The 17,847-nt window shown below is 42.0% G+C and overlaps 1 protein-coding gene across 1 annotated transcript in view; it reads right to left on the reverse strand.

Moving 5' to 3' along the window:
• The window catches only part of PTPRT (protein tyrosine phosphatase receptor type T), a 787,366-nt gene that overhangs the window by 207,352 nt on the left and 562,167 nt on the right, over window positions 1-17,847 (reverse strand). The window contains exon 12 of the mRNA XM_061125699.1: window positions 6,606-6,642. Coding sequence (XP_060981682.1) covers window positions 6,606-6,642 — 37 coding nt within the window. The remainder of the gene's footprint in view (window positions 1-6,605; window positions 6,643-17,847) is intronic.

Raw genomic sequence — 17,847 nt, forward strand, 5'->3', positions numbered from 1 at the left:
GCGGGAGTCTGCGGAGCCAGCTGTGCTGCCTTAAAGGCTGGCGCCTGAGGTGGGGGTGAGGTTGCCTGCTGGCAGCCACAGAGGTTCCCATGGAAAGACAGTGGACCAGCAAGGACTTGATGGAACCCAACGGGGGCAGGGGGAACAAGTCCGAGGAGGCCAAGTTTATTTCCTGGAAGGAGAAAAGGCAGTTTCATGTGGCCCCCAGAGACTGAATGGAAGAAACAAGAGGGAGCCAGTTTGAACCCCTGATATTGAGGCTCCCTGCAACTGAAATGCCCAATGGTGGGACATACTCCCTCGGGGAGTAGTGAGGTCTCTGTCACGATAGGTACCCAAGCAGAGCCTGCCTGGTCTTTTCATTAGTGGGGGCTATAGGTCATGCGGCTGATCCCTACCTCTACCACTGTTACTCCTATCTCCAGAGACTTGTGCAAGAGGTGCCACTTCCTCTGGAGCGACCGGAGAGGAAGGGGAGGGTAAAGGAAGGGAATGCCAAGGATTGATTGTGATGGGGGAGGAGGCAGAAATTCTGATCTTCTCGCCTCAGAGCAGAAAAACTTTGGAGAAATTTACATTTCACCGGGGATCTAGCCTAGACTTAACTCTGACAACTGACTCTCACTGAGCCTTCTCCCTCTTGCTTTTACAGATTTCCTCCAAGAGCCCTCCCTCAATACATCCCAAGCACCCAAAACCCCGCCTCAGGCTCTGCTTCTCAGGAATCTGCCTTAAGATTCTTCATCTGCTCACTGATAAACTCCTCTTCCCCACAATGGGCTGAACTTCTGCTCTGATTCCTCTCAGTATGCAAAGTTAGTAACAGCCAACCACTGGCTGAGGAACAAGGTAAAGAAGAATGTGAATCTGTGCACACAAGCTCATCAGTGAAAAAGACACAACCTCACCGGTGAAAAAGACTGCCTTTCCAGCCTTTTGAAATGAACCTGTCCTAATCCTAGCATTAAATCTAGCAGCTAATACAAACTTCCTGGCGATAGACAGGGAGGCCTGGTGAGCTGCGGTCCATGGGGTCGCAAAGAGTCGGACAGGACTGAGCAACTGAACTGAACTGAATATAAACTTCCACGCCACAGTCCTTTAGCAGTGCCTTCAGCTGGAGGTTCTGCCCCAGCTCTATAAATAAATACTGCCCCCTGGTGGTATGTGAATCCACCCATCAGACTCTTGGTAAACACAGGGGACTTGGCTCTTCCCAGGGAGTCTGGGCCGAGTGTGGTTCCTCTCACAACTAGTCAGCTAGCTTCTCAAATGCTACCCTCGCGCTGGATATGACTCAATTCCCAGGGGTGGCTGAGCAGGGGTGGGGACGGGACCAGGGAGCACAAAGTCTCTCACGTGCACCCATCCTAGAGGAGTGAGCCCCAGGGATGTCCCAGGGCTTTGGCTCTGATGCCACCTGTCCTCACTCAGTATATCTCACTTCTCTTTAGAGGCACTGATCACAATCATAACTCCACCACTGTCTCTTACGATCATTCACTTCATGTCTGTTTCCATACTTGACTATGAACTTCCTGAGGATAGGAAGCAAGACTGTTGGTTCATTGAAAATCCCCAGTTCCTTACAAGGACCTGGCTCATAGGTGCTCAGTGAGTGAGCTAACCACGAGAGACATAATGGTCATCAACCATGATTTTCTAAAAATTTTCAGAACAATTTACAGTAAATAAAAATCCATTTCTATTTATGTTATCATTCAGTCCTCATAACAAACTGAGATTTTGGTGTGCTGGAGCTGGCTTGCATCAGCTTGCTACAGAAGAAATGTTGCTGAAGATTCAGGACATTTCTTATAAGCCAGCTGTTAAGCCATCAATAACTTGATATTGGATTTGTAGGGATATTTACACCCTAGAAATGGACAAAGACTACAAATAAAAGACTTTTCCAAAGAGCAGGTTTATCAGCAAACCACAGGCAGTAAGTACATTCAAAAGTTTTCTGCAAATGGGTAGATTATGTTGTTGTTCAGTCACTAAGTTGTGTCCAACTCTTGGCGACCTAAGGGACTACAGAATGCCAGGCCTCACTGTCCTTCACTATTTCCCAGAGTTCACTCAAACTCATGTCCACTGTGTCAATGATGCGGTCAAACCATCCTCTGTCATCCCCTTCTCCTCCTGCCCTCAATGTTTCCCAGCGTCAGGGTCTTTTCCAATGAGTCAGCACTTCACATCAGTGGCCAAAGTATTAGAGCTTCAGCTTTAGCATTAGTCCTTCCAATGAATGGGCAGATGGGGATCACTTCATTTTATTTTTTAATTTTTTGACCACCCTGTGTGCCATACAGGATCTTAGTTCCCCAACCAGGGATTGAACCTGTGCCCCCTGCATTGGGAACACAGAGTCTTAACCACTGGACTGCCAGGGAAGTCCTTGGATAAATAGGGTGCTCTGAGTTTCAGGAAGAGGGGATAACACCCTCAGGATCTCTGAGTCTTGCTGCAGTGAGATGCTGACCAAATGCATTCCCTCATCTCAGTAGGCATTGTTCGAGGGACAAAGATGTGCCAAGAACTTCCTGCCATGGCCAAATGTGACTGGGAAATCAGTGACGAGGACCAAGCAGTTCCTCATCAGAGCTCCCGTCAACAGCAGCAGGGCTGGCACCTACCCCAGGAGGCCTGGCCTTGCCCAGGACCTGATGCTCCACCACCAGGTGGGGTCTGGGAAGGGCACTGCTGCCACAGACCCAGCATCTGGTTTGCAGGGGTGGCCCTCTGCATTTACCCCCTGCCCTGGGATCCTTTCACAGATTAAGCAGCGCCTCTGCTTGAGGCAGCCTTGCTTTGCTTCTGCACGAACCGGAGCCACATCTGGACCTCAGCCTGCCTCTGGGGCCCGCTTTGGCAGGGCTGGTTCCTACTCCCTGCACACCCCTCGAGACTATTGGGATCACACTGTGAATTGTGAGCAGTGAGAGGCTTCACTGGGAACTGTGTGGACACTGCCCCTAACTGCACAGGGCTGGCTATGGCTTTGAATTCAGTTCCCCCAGATTCATATGTCAATGTCCTAACCTTAGACTGTGACCTTATTTGGTAACAGGGTCCCTGTAGAGGTGGTTAGTTGAGTTAGGATGAGTCATACTGGAGTAAGGTGGACCCTCAATCCAATATGATCAGTGTCCATACAAAAGGGGAGAATTTGGACAGACACGCAGAGGAAGAGCACCATGCGAAGATGAAGGCAGAGATGAGGTGAGGCATGTACAAGCCAGAGAGTGCCACCGATGGCCAGCAAACCCTCAGAAGCTGGAGAAAAGGCATGAAACAGTCTCTCCCTCACACCCTCCAAGGAGCCAACCCTGCTGACATCTCGATCTGGGATTTCTAGCCTTCAGAAGCATGAGACAATAAATTATGCTTTGTTTAAGTCACTTAGTTTGTGGAACTCTGCAGTCACTGAAAACTAACACAGGTCCCCAGCTTTGCAGACCTCCAGACTGGCAGTGCTTCATTAGAGCTTGGGTGACGAACAGTGACATTACAGACAGACCAGGGTGAGAGGTGCACGCTAGCGCCAGGGAGTCTGTCTAAAATTGATAGAAGGTGCGCTGGGCTTCTGGTCAGGTCAGAATGACCCGAACAGCTGAGGCTGTTCCATTCTGAGTAGCAGCCCTCCCAGTTCCATGGGACTCACACAGCTGATCACAGACACTGTCTGGACTCACTGGGGTCAGGGACAGGACATCAGCAAGTTGTTTCATCGCCAAAGCACGGGCCTCAAGCCTGCCCATGTGACCACTCTCCAGAGGCTGGCTGCCCACTGGCAGACCCATGAGGAAAACGCCACAATGACAAAGAGGCGGAGGAGCTTTGAGGGAGACAGACAGGCCATGGAATCTGTCCCTGGAACTTGCTATATCCTCACTGCCTGCAAGGTTCCCACCATCATACTTCCCCTATTAAAAAGAAGAGTATTTTCGGCAAACCCATAAAGAGGGAAATTTGACTGACAACATCAGGAAAGGGATGGGTCAAATATTGATGCCTGGACTTAGTTCCTTGATACACAGTCCCCATGGGCAGGGTGTGAATTCAGATAGGGTTCTCGTTCAGCTGACCCTGGATGCTCCAAGGGGACAGAGTAGACACTGATCAAATATAGCTTTCCTTCCCTTTGCCTTTTCCCTGCATCATCAAGCATCCTGCTTATTTATCTGATGTGATGCTGAGAAGGAATAACTCCTTGACCTGCGGAAGACTGGCATTCTGCACTACCCAGCTCTCTACCCTACTGCCAAGAGCTGCTAAAGTCCAATTCTCTGGTTCGGGTGATGGCCCTCACTGCACTGGAAAACAAAGGCATGGAAGCCTGGAATCCACATCTGACTCCTGAGTCCTCTGAGCCCTGCCTGGGCATGGCCAGCTGGGCATTCATACTCATGAATGCATTCCCATCCTTTCGCCTGCCACACCTGACACACGCACACAACACACTCCACTGAAGGCAGGTTGTATCCTAAACATCAAACAAGAAGAGAAATCCTTATGCTAAGAAGAAGGAGACAGCTCTTTTGCTCTGGTTCTTTAAAGCTCACATTAATCTCACACATCAGCAACGGCACCTGGAGAAACGTGGCATGCTGTGCTCTCTATCTATGTGGACAGTGGGTCCAGAAATTGCCAAGAACATATACTTTTAATTATTCTCTCTCAGGGCTTCCCTGGTGGCTCAGTGGTAAAGAATCCACCTGCCAAAGGAGGAGACATGCGTTCAATCCTTGATCCAGAAAGATCCTGCATGCTGTGGAGCAATTAAATATGTGCGTCACAACTATGGAGCCTGTGGTCTGGAGCCGGGGAACCGCAGCTATTGAGACCATGCACAGACCCAGCTCATGCTCTGCAACAAGAGAAGCCACCGTAATGAGAGGACCATGTGCTGCAACTAGAGAGAAGACCCTGCTCACTACAACTAGAGAAAAGCTCGTGTAGCAGTGAAGACCCAGCACAGCCAAAAATAAATAACTAAATAATATTCTCACTCAAAGTCCCCACAGATACCTTTTGCCTGTCTGGTCACATGTTCTCAATTCCCAGTTCACATCATACAATTCAACAAACTCTCTTTTAGGAGGGCTTTATGTCCCACGGGGTGTCCTTAGAATCCACGCCCCCCGCAGGGGACAGCACTGCCATCAGCCTCTCCCGTGTCCAGGGGTCAGAAGCTCGCAGGGAGCCATGGAGCTTACTATCACAGGGAAGGTTTCTCTGTAAGTTTCCTGCCTGCTCCTGGGGGTTGCTGCAGATCCCGAGCTGTCTGGCCCGAGAGCAGAGCTATAGTGCTAGCCCATGGATAAGGGTCTTTTTTCTAGATGATCTGTTTTCTTCCGAGGAAAACTCTGTGGAGGCCCATAATTCATGCCCCTTTTGTTTGCAGGCCATCAATTCTCCTTGCCTCCCAAGCAGTATTTTATCTCTTTCTGTCCAGAAGCCTGAGCTCCCGAGAGAGAATACATTAGGGACATGCCGACCTCTCCTGACTTCTGTGAGAGCGGAGTGAGTTCTTATCACAGCGACCCCTGATTGCTTGTCTTCTTCCTCCTGCATCTTCCCTTTGCTGTCTACAAACTGATGTGACTTTCTTAAAAGTTATAAAACTAACGGGTGATAGGTCTTGGTGCATATTCTGTCAAATAACCATTAAATATTCCTCCCTCTCTTCCCCTGTGTTTTCTGCTATGTCTGCTTGCGCGTATGTATTCACATATGTATATACACACTTGAGCCACTGTCTTTGTCTATAGTTTATGCCTATTATTACATATCGACATATCTTTTCACTGCTGTGGAAGTAACCTATGAAACCATATGTGCTGTCAATAAATGCAGGGAATAGAATGAGTTGCCCAGTTCTGGTGTGTTTATGTAGGGAGGATAGCTGTTAAAAATATCAGTTCTATAACACAAAAGATAAACCTGATCTCTAACCATTCAACCTTGTAATAGGTTAAATGATAACAAACCATTCATTGATTTTTTTTTTAAGAGTAATAAACAGAAACATGTACCAATTGAAAGAGCCAGGCAATTCAATAATAATTAGGGAAACAAAAAGTGATGAGCCTGAACAATGCTGCCTTCGTTTTGGGGATAAGTATTAAAAATGCCAAATACACAACAATGCAGTGTTTGTTTTCCCATTATAGAAGGCACTAAACACTAATCACCTCATTTTTGAAAGCTATGTGGCAACTGAATAAAATACAAAACCAGAAGATTGGTCTACCTGATGTGCAAAAATATACTCACATAAACATAGACCCAAATACAATGAAAACATAGAGTGGAAGAATTTTGAGTAAATTTATGTTTACCACTGATTAATGTACCAGTCTGTACATCCCTCCATCCATCCATTGACTAAACAAATATGTTTTGAGCTCTTCCTATGCTTCAGGCACTGTGTTATTAATATGTACCGTAAGTATATAATAATACCTAGAAGCAAATGACTCCAGTGAAAATAACAATTCTTTCTTGTTATTTTTAGTCACTGTTGCCTAAAATTTTCCTGTGTTGCTACAGAGAGAAGTACTTCAATAGCTAAAGACAGACAGAACATGCCAACATACCTTTTGTAGCCAGGCGGACACAATTGATTTTGGTCTCCTGTGAATAACAAAAGTAAGATTCCGGTTAATTTGTTGTGGGTTTGGTTTTTTAATATATACAAAAATATATGTATACATATTTGCATATATAGGCTTGCATTTGTATTTTTAATTATAATTTAATATTTGTCCCTTCCATCTTTTAATTCTATTTCTTCATTTATTTTCACACTGGTGTTACTTCCACTTCCTGGCTCTCATCACCTTATCAGCTTCTTCCCCAGACAGAACTACTTCATAATTACTGCCCAGCACAGAACAATAACTGTAACACTAAGTGAGTACACTGTGGCATGTGTGAGCTTCACTCAGTTACGTGGGTTAGTAGGTGGTATCAAGGGCATCTTTGAGAAGCTTAATGGGATTGCTGGGTCATATGGTTCTATTTTTAGCTTTTTAAGGAACCTCCATACTGTCCTCATAGTGGCTGTATCAATTTATGTTCCTACAAACAGTGCAAAAGGGTTCCCTTTTCTGCATACTCTCTTTTTTTTTTTTATTAGTTGGAGGCCAATCACTTCACAACATTTCAGTGGGTTTTGTCATACATTGATATGAATCAGCCATAGAGTTACACGTATTCCCCATCCCGATCCCCCCTCCCACCTCCCTCTCCACCCGATTCCTCTGGGTCTTCCCAGTGCACCAGGCCCGAGCACTTGTCTCATGCATCCCACCTGGGCTGGTGATCTGTTTCACCATAGATAGTATACATGCTGTTCTTTTGAAATATCCCACCCTCTCATTTTCCCACAGAGTTCAGAAGTCTGTTCTGTATTTCTGTGTCTCTTTTTCTGTTTTGCATATAGGGTTATCGTTACCATCTTTCTAAATTCCATATATATGTGTTAGTATGCTGTAATGTTCTTTATCTTTCTGGCTTACTTCACTCTGTATAAGGGGCTCCAGCTTCATCCATCTCATTAGGACTGGTTCAAATGAATTCTTTTTAATGGTTGAGTAATATTCCATGGTGTATATGTACCACAGCTTCCTCATCCATTCATCTGCTGATGGGCATCTAGGTTGCTTCCATGTCCTGGCTATTATAAACAGTGCTGTGATGAACATTGGGGTGCACGTGTCTCTTTCAGATCTGGTTTTCTCAGTGTGTATGCCCAGAAGTGGGATTGCTGGGTCATATGGCAGTTCTATGTCCAGTTTTTTAAGAAATCTCCACACTGTTTTCCATAGCGGCTGTACTAGTTTGCATTCCCACCAACAGTGTAAGAGGGTTCCCTTTTCTCCACACCCTCTCCAGCATTTATTGCTTGTAGACTTTTGGATAGCAGCCATCCTGACTGGCGTGTAATGGTACCTCATTGTGGTTTTGATTTGCATTTCTCTAATAATGAGTGATGTTGAGCATCTTTTCATGTGTTTGTTAGCCATCTGTATGTCTTCTTTGGAGAAATGTCTGTTTAGTTCTTTGGCCCATTTTTTGATTGGGTCATTTATTTTTCTGGAATTGAGCTGCAGGAGTTGCTTGTATATTTTTGAGATTAATCCTTTGTCTGTTTCTTCATTTGCTATTATTTTCTCCCAATCTGAGGGCTGTCTTTTCACCTTACTTATAGTTTCCTTTGTAGTGCAAAAGCTTTTAAGTTTCATTAGGTCCCATTTGTTTAGTTTTGCTTTTATTTCCAATATTCTGGGAGGTGGGTCATAGAGAATCTTGCTGTGATTTATGTCGGAGAGTGTTTTGCCTATGTTCTCCTCTAGGAGTTTTATAGTTTCTGGTCTTACATTTAGATCTTTAATCCATTTTGAGTTTATTTTTGTGTATGGTGTTAGAAAGTGTTCTAGTTTCATTCTTTTACAAGTGGTTGACCAGTTTTCCCAGCACCACTTGTTAAAGAGGTTGTCTTTTTTCCATTGTATATCCTTGCCTCCTTTGTCAAAGATAAGGTGTCCATAGGTTCGTGGATTTATCTCTGGGCTTTCTATTCTGTTCCATTGATCTATATTTCTGTCTTTGTGCCAGTACCATACTGTCTTGATGACTGTGGCTTTGTAGTAGAGTCTGAAGTCAGGCAGGTTGATTCCTCCAGTTCCATTCTTCTTTCTCAAGATTGCTTTGGCTATTCGAGGTTTTTTGTATTTCCATACAAATTGTGAAATTCTTTGGTCTAGTTCTGTGAAAAATACCGTTGGTAGCTTGATAGGGATTGCATTGAATCTATAGACTGCTTTGGGTAGAATAGCCATTTTGACAATATTGATTCTTCCAATCCATGAACACGGTATGTTTCTCCATCTGTTTGTGTCCTCTTTGATTTCTTTCATCAGTGTTTTATAGTTTTCTATGTATAGGTCTTTTGTTTCTTTAGGTAGATATACTCCTAAGTATTTTATTCTTTTTGTTGCAATGGTGAATGGTATTGTTTCCTTAATTTCTCTTTCTGTTTTTTCATTGTTAGTATATAGGAATGCAAGGGATTTCTGTGTGTTAATTTTATATCCTGCAACTTTACTATATTCATTGATTAGCTCTAGTAATTTTCTGGTAGAGTCTTTACTCTCTTTAGCATTTATTATTTGTAGACTTTTTGGTGATGGCCATTCTGACCAGTGTGAGGTGATACCTCACTGTAGTTTTGACCTGCAGAATCCAATGCTTGTCTTGCTAATGCCCACATGTAAAGAACCACTGCATCTTGATGGCACTATATTAGTCAGGATTAGTTTAGTTTAGTTGCTTGACTGAGGGTCCACCTTACTCCAGTGTCCCACTCTTTGCAACCCCATGGACTGTAGCCTGCCAGGCTTCTCTGTCCATGGAATTCTTCAGACAAGAATACTGGAGTGGATTGCCTTTCCTTCCTCCAGGGGATCTTCCTAACCCAGGGATTGAACTAGCATCTCCTGTGTCTCCTGCATTGCAGGTGAATTCTTTGCCATCTGAGCCAACAGGGAAGCGTTAGTCAGAAATATGCAGAAGTAATAAAACCATGAAATCCAGGGGCTACAAACAGCAAAAGTTTATTTTCCACTCAAACCACATGCCCAATACAGGAGTACGGTGGGTCGGAGGGGGAGTTGATGGTGGTGGCTGGAGGATACTGTCATAACTGTAGCCACTCAAAGACCAAGGCTGCTACCTCCATTTTAATATAATGCTTCAGTGTTCACTGAGGCTGGAGAAAGGGATGATGATGAGTTTAGTAAGAACTGGCAACTAAAGGCTTGACATTAGAAGTAACGCTTTTACTTTGACACAGGTTCCATCAGCTAGAGCACATCAAAGGGCCATGCCTGACTTCAGTGACACAGGAATTGGAGTGCTCCAGGAACCAAAAAGAGAAACAATGGTAATGTCTACAGCAGAGTCTATTTCATCCATGCACACCTCTGAATGCTAGGAACTGTCCCTCCTATCAAACCCAAGTATGATTCCCTAGTGGTCTTGACTTTGTTCTGTAGCCCACAGAAAGTCTGCCTTTGCTTGTGTAGAAAAGATGTCTGGATACTGAAAGACAGTTCTCAAGTTCATTAACATTCTTCTTCAACAATTCCTCATATGATGAAAGTTCAAGTCCTCTGAACCAAATTAATGCTCATCTCAGGACATCCTCCAGTTTGTCCCTCTTAATGAGAAGGGACCAGAACATGAAGCAACAGTCTGTGTGTAGTCTTGTCAATATATGATTACCTAGATTATCACTATTTTCAATTTTTTTCTTACTTAAACTGGGCTTCTAATAACATAGCCAACATTTCACATTTTCATTGATCACAATGAATATATCAGCAACTCTTTCCCACCAAAAAAAGAAAAAAATTTGCCTACTTCTACATATATATGTGGTCCTATTATGAAACTCAAGTACAGAGTCAAACTTGGAACTGTCAAAGTCTATCATCTTTGATTTGATGACTAGAGCCTATTACCATATTATCTTCCCTATCTGCAAGTTTGGGGACATGATTTTTCAACTTTATCCAGATCAATAATATAAGTAGTAACATAGAAAATGCCAATAACAGACTCAGTGGCACGCACTAGAATCCCTCTTCCAGGATGGCATTCATCTGTTCATCAGAATCTCTGGTTGGTTATGCAACAGTTACTTGCTGCCTCAGTTGCTTAAGAACTCAGACTGTACTGCTGTATTTTTCCAAAAACATAGCTTGAGAACAGGGTCAAAATCACTTCAGATACTGATGCTCTGTCTACTGCATTTCCCCAGTCAGTTCAAGAACTATCTTAAAGAAGGAAGGTTGGGTTGACATGACTTGTTCTTTGGAACAAGTGTTTCCTTTTCTTTTCTTTTTTCTGTGCTGAAAGTTTTCCTTTTTAAAATAAATAAATGTTTTATTTAAAAAAATGGAAAATGCAGAAATGTTAAAAGAACATGACATATTATGATTCAAATACATGAAATATTCATTTGAAGTGTGCTTATATTTCAAGAAAAAAGAATTTTTTTTTTTAAGAACATATCCAGGAGACAGAAAGAAGGAAGAGAGAAAAAAGTAGAACTCTCTAAATGAGATGGAATGAATTGGGAGAGTAGCACAGACATATGTACATACTATGTGGAAAATAGATAGCTAGCAGGAAGCTGCCGTAAAGCACAGGGAGCTTAGCTCAGTCTTCTGTAATGACCTAAATGGGTGGGATTAGGAGGGAGGCGATGTACATATCCATATAGCTGATTCACTCTGTTGTACACCAGAAACTAATACAACTTTGCAAAGCAATTATACTCCAATAATAAAATTAAAAAATGAGGTGCCAAAAAAGCTCAAGACACAAATGAGTTAAAACTTAAAAATGATGATAAAAGTGAGCAAACTAATTTTTTGCTTGTTTGTTTTCATGTTTGGAGATAGGACAAAGTTCTTCAACTCCTGTTGGCTTCCATGTTCTGTTCTCCGGTTTAAACAAAGGCCAATGAACTGGACACTGAGATGGCTAAAGAAGAAAGCACGACATCCAGAGAACTGAGAAATTGTGTTGAATGGGAAGTGCCAAGAGATAAGAAAGCGCTCCAACTTTATACTAATACAAAGAAAAAAAAAAGATTTTGCAAGTACTGTATCAGGAAACTTGCCAATTCTGTGCAAGACTGTTAAATATAGCAATGGGCAATATGGTGAGGTCTTCACTGATGGGGGTAATTTGTAAATACGTGTCTAGACTTTAAAGAGAGTCAACCTAATCTCGTTACATCTAAGAATCTATTCTCATGAAGTGACCTTAAATGCACAAGGAACTTTATATTCAAAGTCATTGCTTCAAGTATTCTTTATAAAAGTGAAAATGAAGAGGAATATACCTGCCTAACTCTATAGTCATGGTAAAGAAAGTGGAGGTCTCCCTACACAGTGGAGTTTTATAAGGCTGATAATGAAAATGATTGAGACCTATGCAATAACATGAAGTAATACACATAAGAAAATAATAAATGAATAAAGCACAGTTGTTATTCAACATGCCAATCTAACCATTTAAAAAATAAGTCCTAAAGGAAATATACTAAATCTTAAAAATGGTTGCACAGTGAAGTGTAACATATTGATACATGCAGACAAACAATTTTAAATGCAGTTTACCAAATGTTTCACAAAGTAAACAAACACTTTATGACCAGCACCAGATCAAAACACCCAAAATTACCAGCACTTCAGAAAAACCCTTCATGTTCCTTCTGGGTCACTTCCTCCCCGCAAAGGTGAAGGCTAATGTGTCTTTTGTGGGACTCGATGGACATGAGTTTGAGTAAACTCTGGGAGTTGGTGATGGATAGGGAAGCCTGGTGTGCTGCAGTCCATGGGGTCACAAAGAGTTGGACATGACAGAGTAACTGAACTCAACTCATTTAAAAATGTGTCACAGTAAAGGGAATATTGGGTCACCACAATGGTTTATTCTACTGCCTTCTTCACTGGATCATTTGTAGAACTTTCTAATTCTCCTTAGAATCATCTTCACTGCCAAAGCTGCATGCATGAAAGTGAGCCATTTCCTAACACTATGTCCTCCACCTGAATCTATTAAACTGTTTTCTATCATCTAAAGCACTTGTCTGATTATGTTTAACCCTCCTCGGCTCTCACAAACATGACGCTGACATATCTGTTTTCTCCCAAGTTCCTGACATCTTTAATTCCATACCCAATTTGTCTTTGTTGGTTAGAATCAGGTACAGAATAACAAAGTTCTGAGTCACTCCCTTGACCTTCTGGGTGATTGAACTGTTAGCAAGCAAGTCAGGAACATGCTGGAAATCCTGCATCCGAACACACAGGAAGTCTGGCCTGTGGACATTTACCCAATCAGTTCTGTAAAAAGGAAATGAGTACTTTCCTTGTGTCAGATTATATAAGGCTTTGGAAAGAGAAAAAGCATTCGGTGTATTCTCTGTTCCAGCCCCACAGTACAAGACAATTTCATGTTCCCATTATTTTAGCCTCACTCACATTCTACTTCCTACTCTAGACTTGCAAATCTGCACACAGGAACGTATCACCTTGGGGTAGAATATACTGTCCTAACTGTTGGGCTTCTGTTGAGACCTGCTTCTACTCAAGGATCTACTAGTGCTGGGACTTTTCCAGCAGTCCAGTGGTAAAGACGCCACACTTCCAATGCAGGGGGCTCAGGTTCAATCCCTTGTCAGGAACTGAGAAACCACACGTTGCATGGCAGAGCCAAAAAAGCTAAAAACAAAACAAAGAAAAAAAAAACAGGATCTGCCAGTGCTGTGCAATAGAGCAGCTCATTGCTCCTCTCTGTGGCTCAATTTTCCCACCAATCAAATGACAGAGGAAGGGATGGGGAAGGCCACATGGGTAGAGTAGGTGGGATATTCTAAGGGTGCTTCCAGTTCTTTCAGTACACCATCTTCTTGACATCATATCATATCATCCATCTCACAACAAACGGGCTTTTTTTTTTTTTTAAATCAAAATGCCTCATACCTATACCTACTTACCTACTTACAACCTCCATTTAGAGACTAGGCCATGTCTGACTCATTCAACCATCCACTTATCCATCCATCCTTCAACTACTTACTGAAATTATAGGCTATCTAATTGAAGGGCTTATAGGAACTGCTGTCTATTATCCAGGAGGACTTAGGTTATATTGTACTGACAACCTGGTCAAGAAGCCCCTGTACCTGGGGAATACATAACATTCTCATTGCACTATCAGACTGTCCTACTTACTAAGATGGGGATTTAGCCCTGATCTCATCATTTTCAAAGACTTTTCCCAGTTGCCCTAACTAATATTTTTGCCTTCTCTAAAACTAAGCTGTCTCAGCTAATATGATGAGATTTAGCCCTAACCCCAGAGTCTTTCTACAGTTTTCACATCTTCTTAGGCTTGTGCCTTCATTTTTCTCTAAGACTGGGACCCCCACTTAACTCCTCATTCATTTGGTCAGTCAATGAACAAGTATTCATTGATGTGATCATCACTGAAAATGTTCATCATTACTGAATGATCATTACGTGCCAGGCACTGTGCTGCATACATAGGGAAAGCAGAGCAGACATGGTCCCCATCCTCATGAAGCATGCAAACATTATCTTTCTAATACTTGCAGCAAACATCAGAGAACTATTCTCATGAGTAAACACCTGATTATAAGTTGCAATAAACACTATTAAGAGAAGTGTTCAGTGCTATATATGTGTCCAGAAGATGACAAGGGATGTGGGTGGGAATGAAAGAGAGCTTACCACCTTGAGCAAGGACTAATTAAGCTAATACCTGGAAAATAAGTATCACAGAAGGGTGTCCCAGACTCAGGGACAGATGCACAAAGGCCTGGGAGTGGGAAAACACGAGGTACAGTCAAAGACATAAAGAAGTCTGGGGTGTTTACATCATCATGAAGTACTCAGAGAATGAAATCAGATGAAGCTAGAGGCATAAGCTTGGTAGAGCCTTTTAGACTGTAGGGTTTTGGTCTATATTTTAAGAACAACAGACAGCTATCAAAGATTAATGAGCAAGAATAAAATTTTCAGACTTTTATTTTTCTAAAATGCAGAGGCTGCTATAGAGAGAACAGACTTACATTGCAAGACAAGCTAGTTGTTGGGGAGAGGGTGGTGGTGACGTCTAACCGAGAGATGCTAGTGCCTTGGACCAGGAGATTGGCTGCAGAGATCCTGCCTGCCTCTCACCTTTGGTAAGCATTTCTCGGCTCTCCTTGACCCCAGAGTCCTTCACCACTTCCCTCCTCTCCCCATGATTCTGGGGCTGATACAAGTTGGGTCCTCAGTCTAGGCTCTCTGCAGCCCAATTTCCCATGATGCTTTTCCAGTGCCCTGACCCCTAAGCTGATGTTTGGCCTTGATGTGGCTCATTCACTTAGCATGACAGTCCCTGAAAGCATCAGTAAGGAAAAAAACAGAAAAGAGGAAGGCTCTCTTTTCCTAAGGTACGTGTTTTGAATATTGTATTTTTCATTCTTATAACAAGTCTGTGAGATGGATAGCACAATGCCTCACTTTTCTCTTCTTGTGAAACAAGATTAAATAAAATTTCCCAGGGTTGCTCAGATAGTAAGCCAAGCAAAATGCCCTTTAAGAAAATGGCCTTCTTTTCTGAGGTATCTGTTGGCAAATATGTCTTTGCCATGAGGTCAGAGGCCCTGCTTTCTTGGCTTGTCCACAGGCAGACAGTGATGATGGGGCAGGGTCATATTTTGAAAAACAGGCCAAGCAATTTGTACGAAGAAATTCTGTTTTGACCTGAAACAGGACCCTGAGAAATCAGAAAGCCAGTGATGGAAAAGGAAAGCAGAGATCTGCCTCTGGAAACTGAGCAGCCCAGAACCATTAGAACTAGGTCACCTGGTAGGCCCATCCTCTGGAGGAAAATGAGTGAGGGATGCCTTTTAAGGCATGAAAGGGACAGAGTGCCCTTTGAGATATAACTTCCTAACAAACATGTATGCTGCAATCTGCAAATCTGCAGTCACCAACAAGAGGCAAAGCAAAGCTGCAGGATGAAGGAGACTTGGCTGCTGGTGGCATATTCTTCTCACTGATAGGTGTTCATCACCAACCTGATCAGATTTTCCTGGAAGGCAATAGGCCCCACTTCAGGCAATAGCCATGGCCCTGACCCCAACTTTAGGGAATGAAACTCCCAAGTCATTTATTGCATTTTATAAATGCAAGCCATTTATTCAGAAAAGTCACTGTTAGACTCAAGCTCTGAAAATCTTTTCTGTTCTCTCTCTAGATGCAGACTCAACTGGCTTAACTCACTAGTGCTCTGGAACTTCCCTCGATCTGACTGCTCTCATCAAGGCCAACGAAGGCTTTCATATGGTCAGCTCTAAAAGTCACTTCTCCAACCACACCATCCTTAATGTCTCATCAATATCAATTGCAACTGATCACTTTCTCTTTGACTCTTTCTCCTCTTGCCTTTGAGATCACTCTACTCTCAGCTTTCTCTCTTACCTCACTGTCTGCTCCTAATCCGTTTTTTTTTTTTAATTTAAATTTTATTTTATTTGGCCAGACATTTATCATCTGCTTGACCTCCAAATATTGGAGTGAGTGGTCTCATTTTATATCCTTCTTCATCTGTATCCCAATTTTCTCAATAAAAGGTTACATTTAGTTACAAGGCATTAAGTATTAAATCCTTAGGATTTAATACAAATTTCTAACAATAGTATTCCAGAGATTCAGGCACATATATCCACATACTTAAAATAAATTTACAAATCTCCAAAAGAGAACTCTGTTACTCCCTTCCTTTCTATGCCAGGCCTTATATATCTACCAGTTTTCCCCATTTCAGTAAATGTAACCATTATCTATCCAGTTGATTAAGTAAAAAACCTGGGAGTCATCTTTGATTCTTCTAGTTCCATAATTCCCCACAAGCAATCCACAGTCAATTCCTGCTGACTCTTAATAGTTGAAGAAAATGGTAACCATCTAAAATCAAATCTCCCCACATATCTTTCAAAAAAAAAAAAAAAAACAGGAAAACAAGAAAAAATAAAGCTATACATAATTCACAACTTCAATATCATTAAAATACACAGAACCCTCAAAACGTCATAGTCCCTGTTAGTAGAAAAACAAGCCCTGCAGTTGAATGAAGTATTTCTAAGGCTCTCATCACAAGCTTTTGTGGAGAGCAAGGGCTGTAAGGAAAAAACAACATGAAAGAGAAAAGGTAAGCTGGTAGAGGTCATAAGGTTTTATAAAACAACCTTCAGAAAGACCAAGTTCCTATGTGTGAAAATTCTGAAAAAGAACCCTGCTAGAATAAGGAAATAACTACATGAAAACAACCTGAAAGCCATACATAATTCAAGGTGGTAATCTTCCATAGGCACCACTTATGGGGGGAAATAGGGTAAAAAGAAAGGAGAAGTGTCTCTGGGAGACTGGATAACGAAAAGGAAAGAGGCAAAAGGGGGAATTTTAAGACTCTGCAATCAAGAGAGAATAACAACAGTGACAACAAGTCAGAGAGCACACAACCTGTCATTTCTCATGATACATAAAACTCAGTCATCCATTAAAAAACACACACCACTACTTTATCAGAATACATAATCCTTTTTAAAATTTAAATTTTATTTTATTTGGCCAGACATTTATCATCTGCTTGACCTCCAAATATTGGAGTGGTCTCATTTTATCTCTCTCTTCATCTATATCCCAATTTTCTCAATAAAAGATTACATTTAGTTACAAGGCTTTAAGTCTTAAATCATTATGAAACTCAAATTTCTGTTTCTAACACTGGTATTCCAGAGATTCAGGCTCACATATCCACCTACTACTGTGTTTTTGAACCTCAAATTTACAAAATGAATAAGTGGAAGGAACCAAATAAAGCTATTATATAAGAAGAAAACAGAAAATAAAGGTCAAAACATCCCAAGTGATAAAAATCCACCTCCTCTCCCAAAATTAAAAATCAGAAGAAAACTGTAACACAGTACACCAAACTGAATTAAATCTTCTCAAACAACTTTGAATTAGAAATGTAAATATTAACAACTGAAATCCATAAAGAATTAGGGAAAAAAAGAGAATTGACTGAACTCAGAGGGGAAAAGAAAACAAAAACGAAAGCACTCAGAAATGAAGATTAAATGACAAGAATCCAAGGGAAATTTTTAAAAAGGGGCATCGAAGAAAGAGAAAGACAACCAAGGGAATGAAAATGAGATCGAGAATAAAGTAACAAGGGTCCATG

This window comes from Dama dama, chromosome 23 (assembly GCF_033118175.1).
Source record: "Dama dama isolate Ldn47 chromosome 23, ASM3311817v1, whole genome shotgun sequence".
NCBI lineage: Eukaryota > Metazoa > Chordata > Mammalia > Artiodactyla > Cervidae > Dama > Dama dama.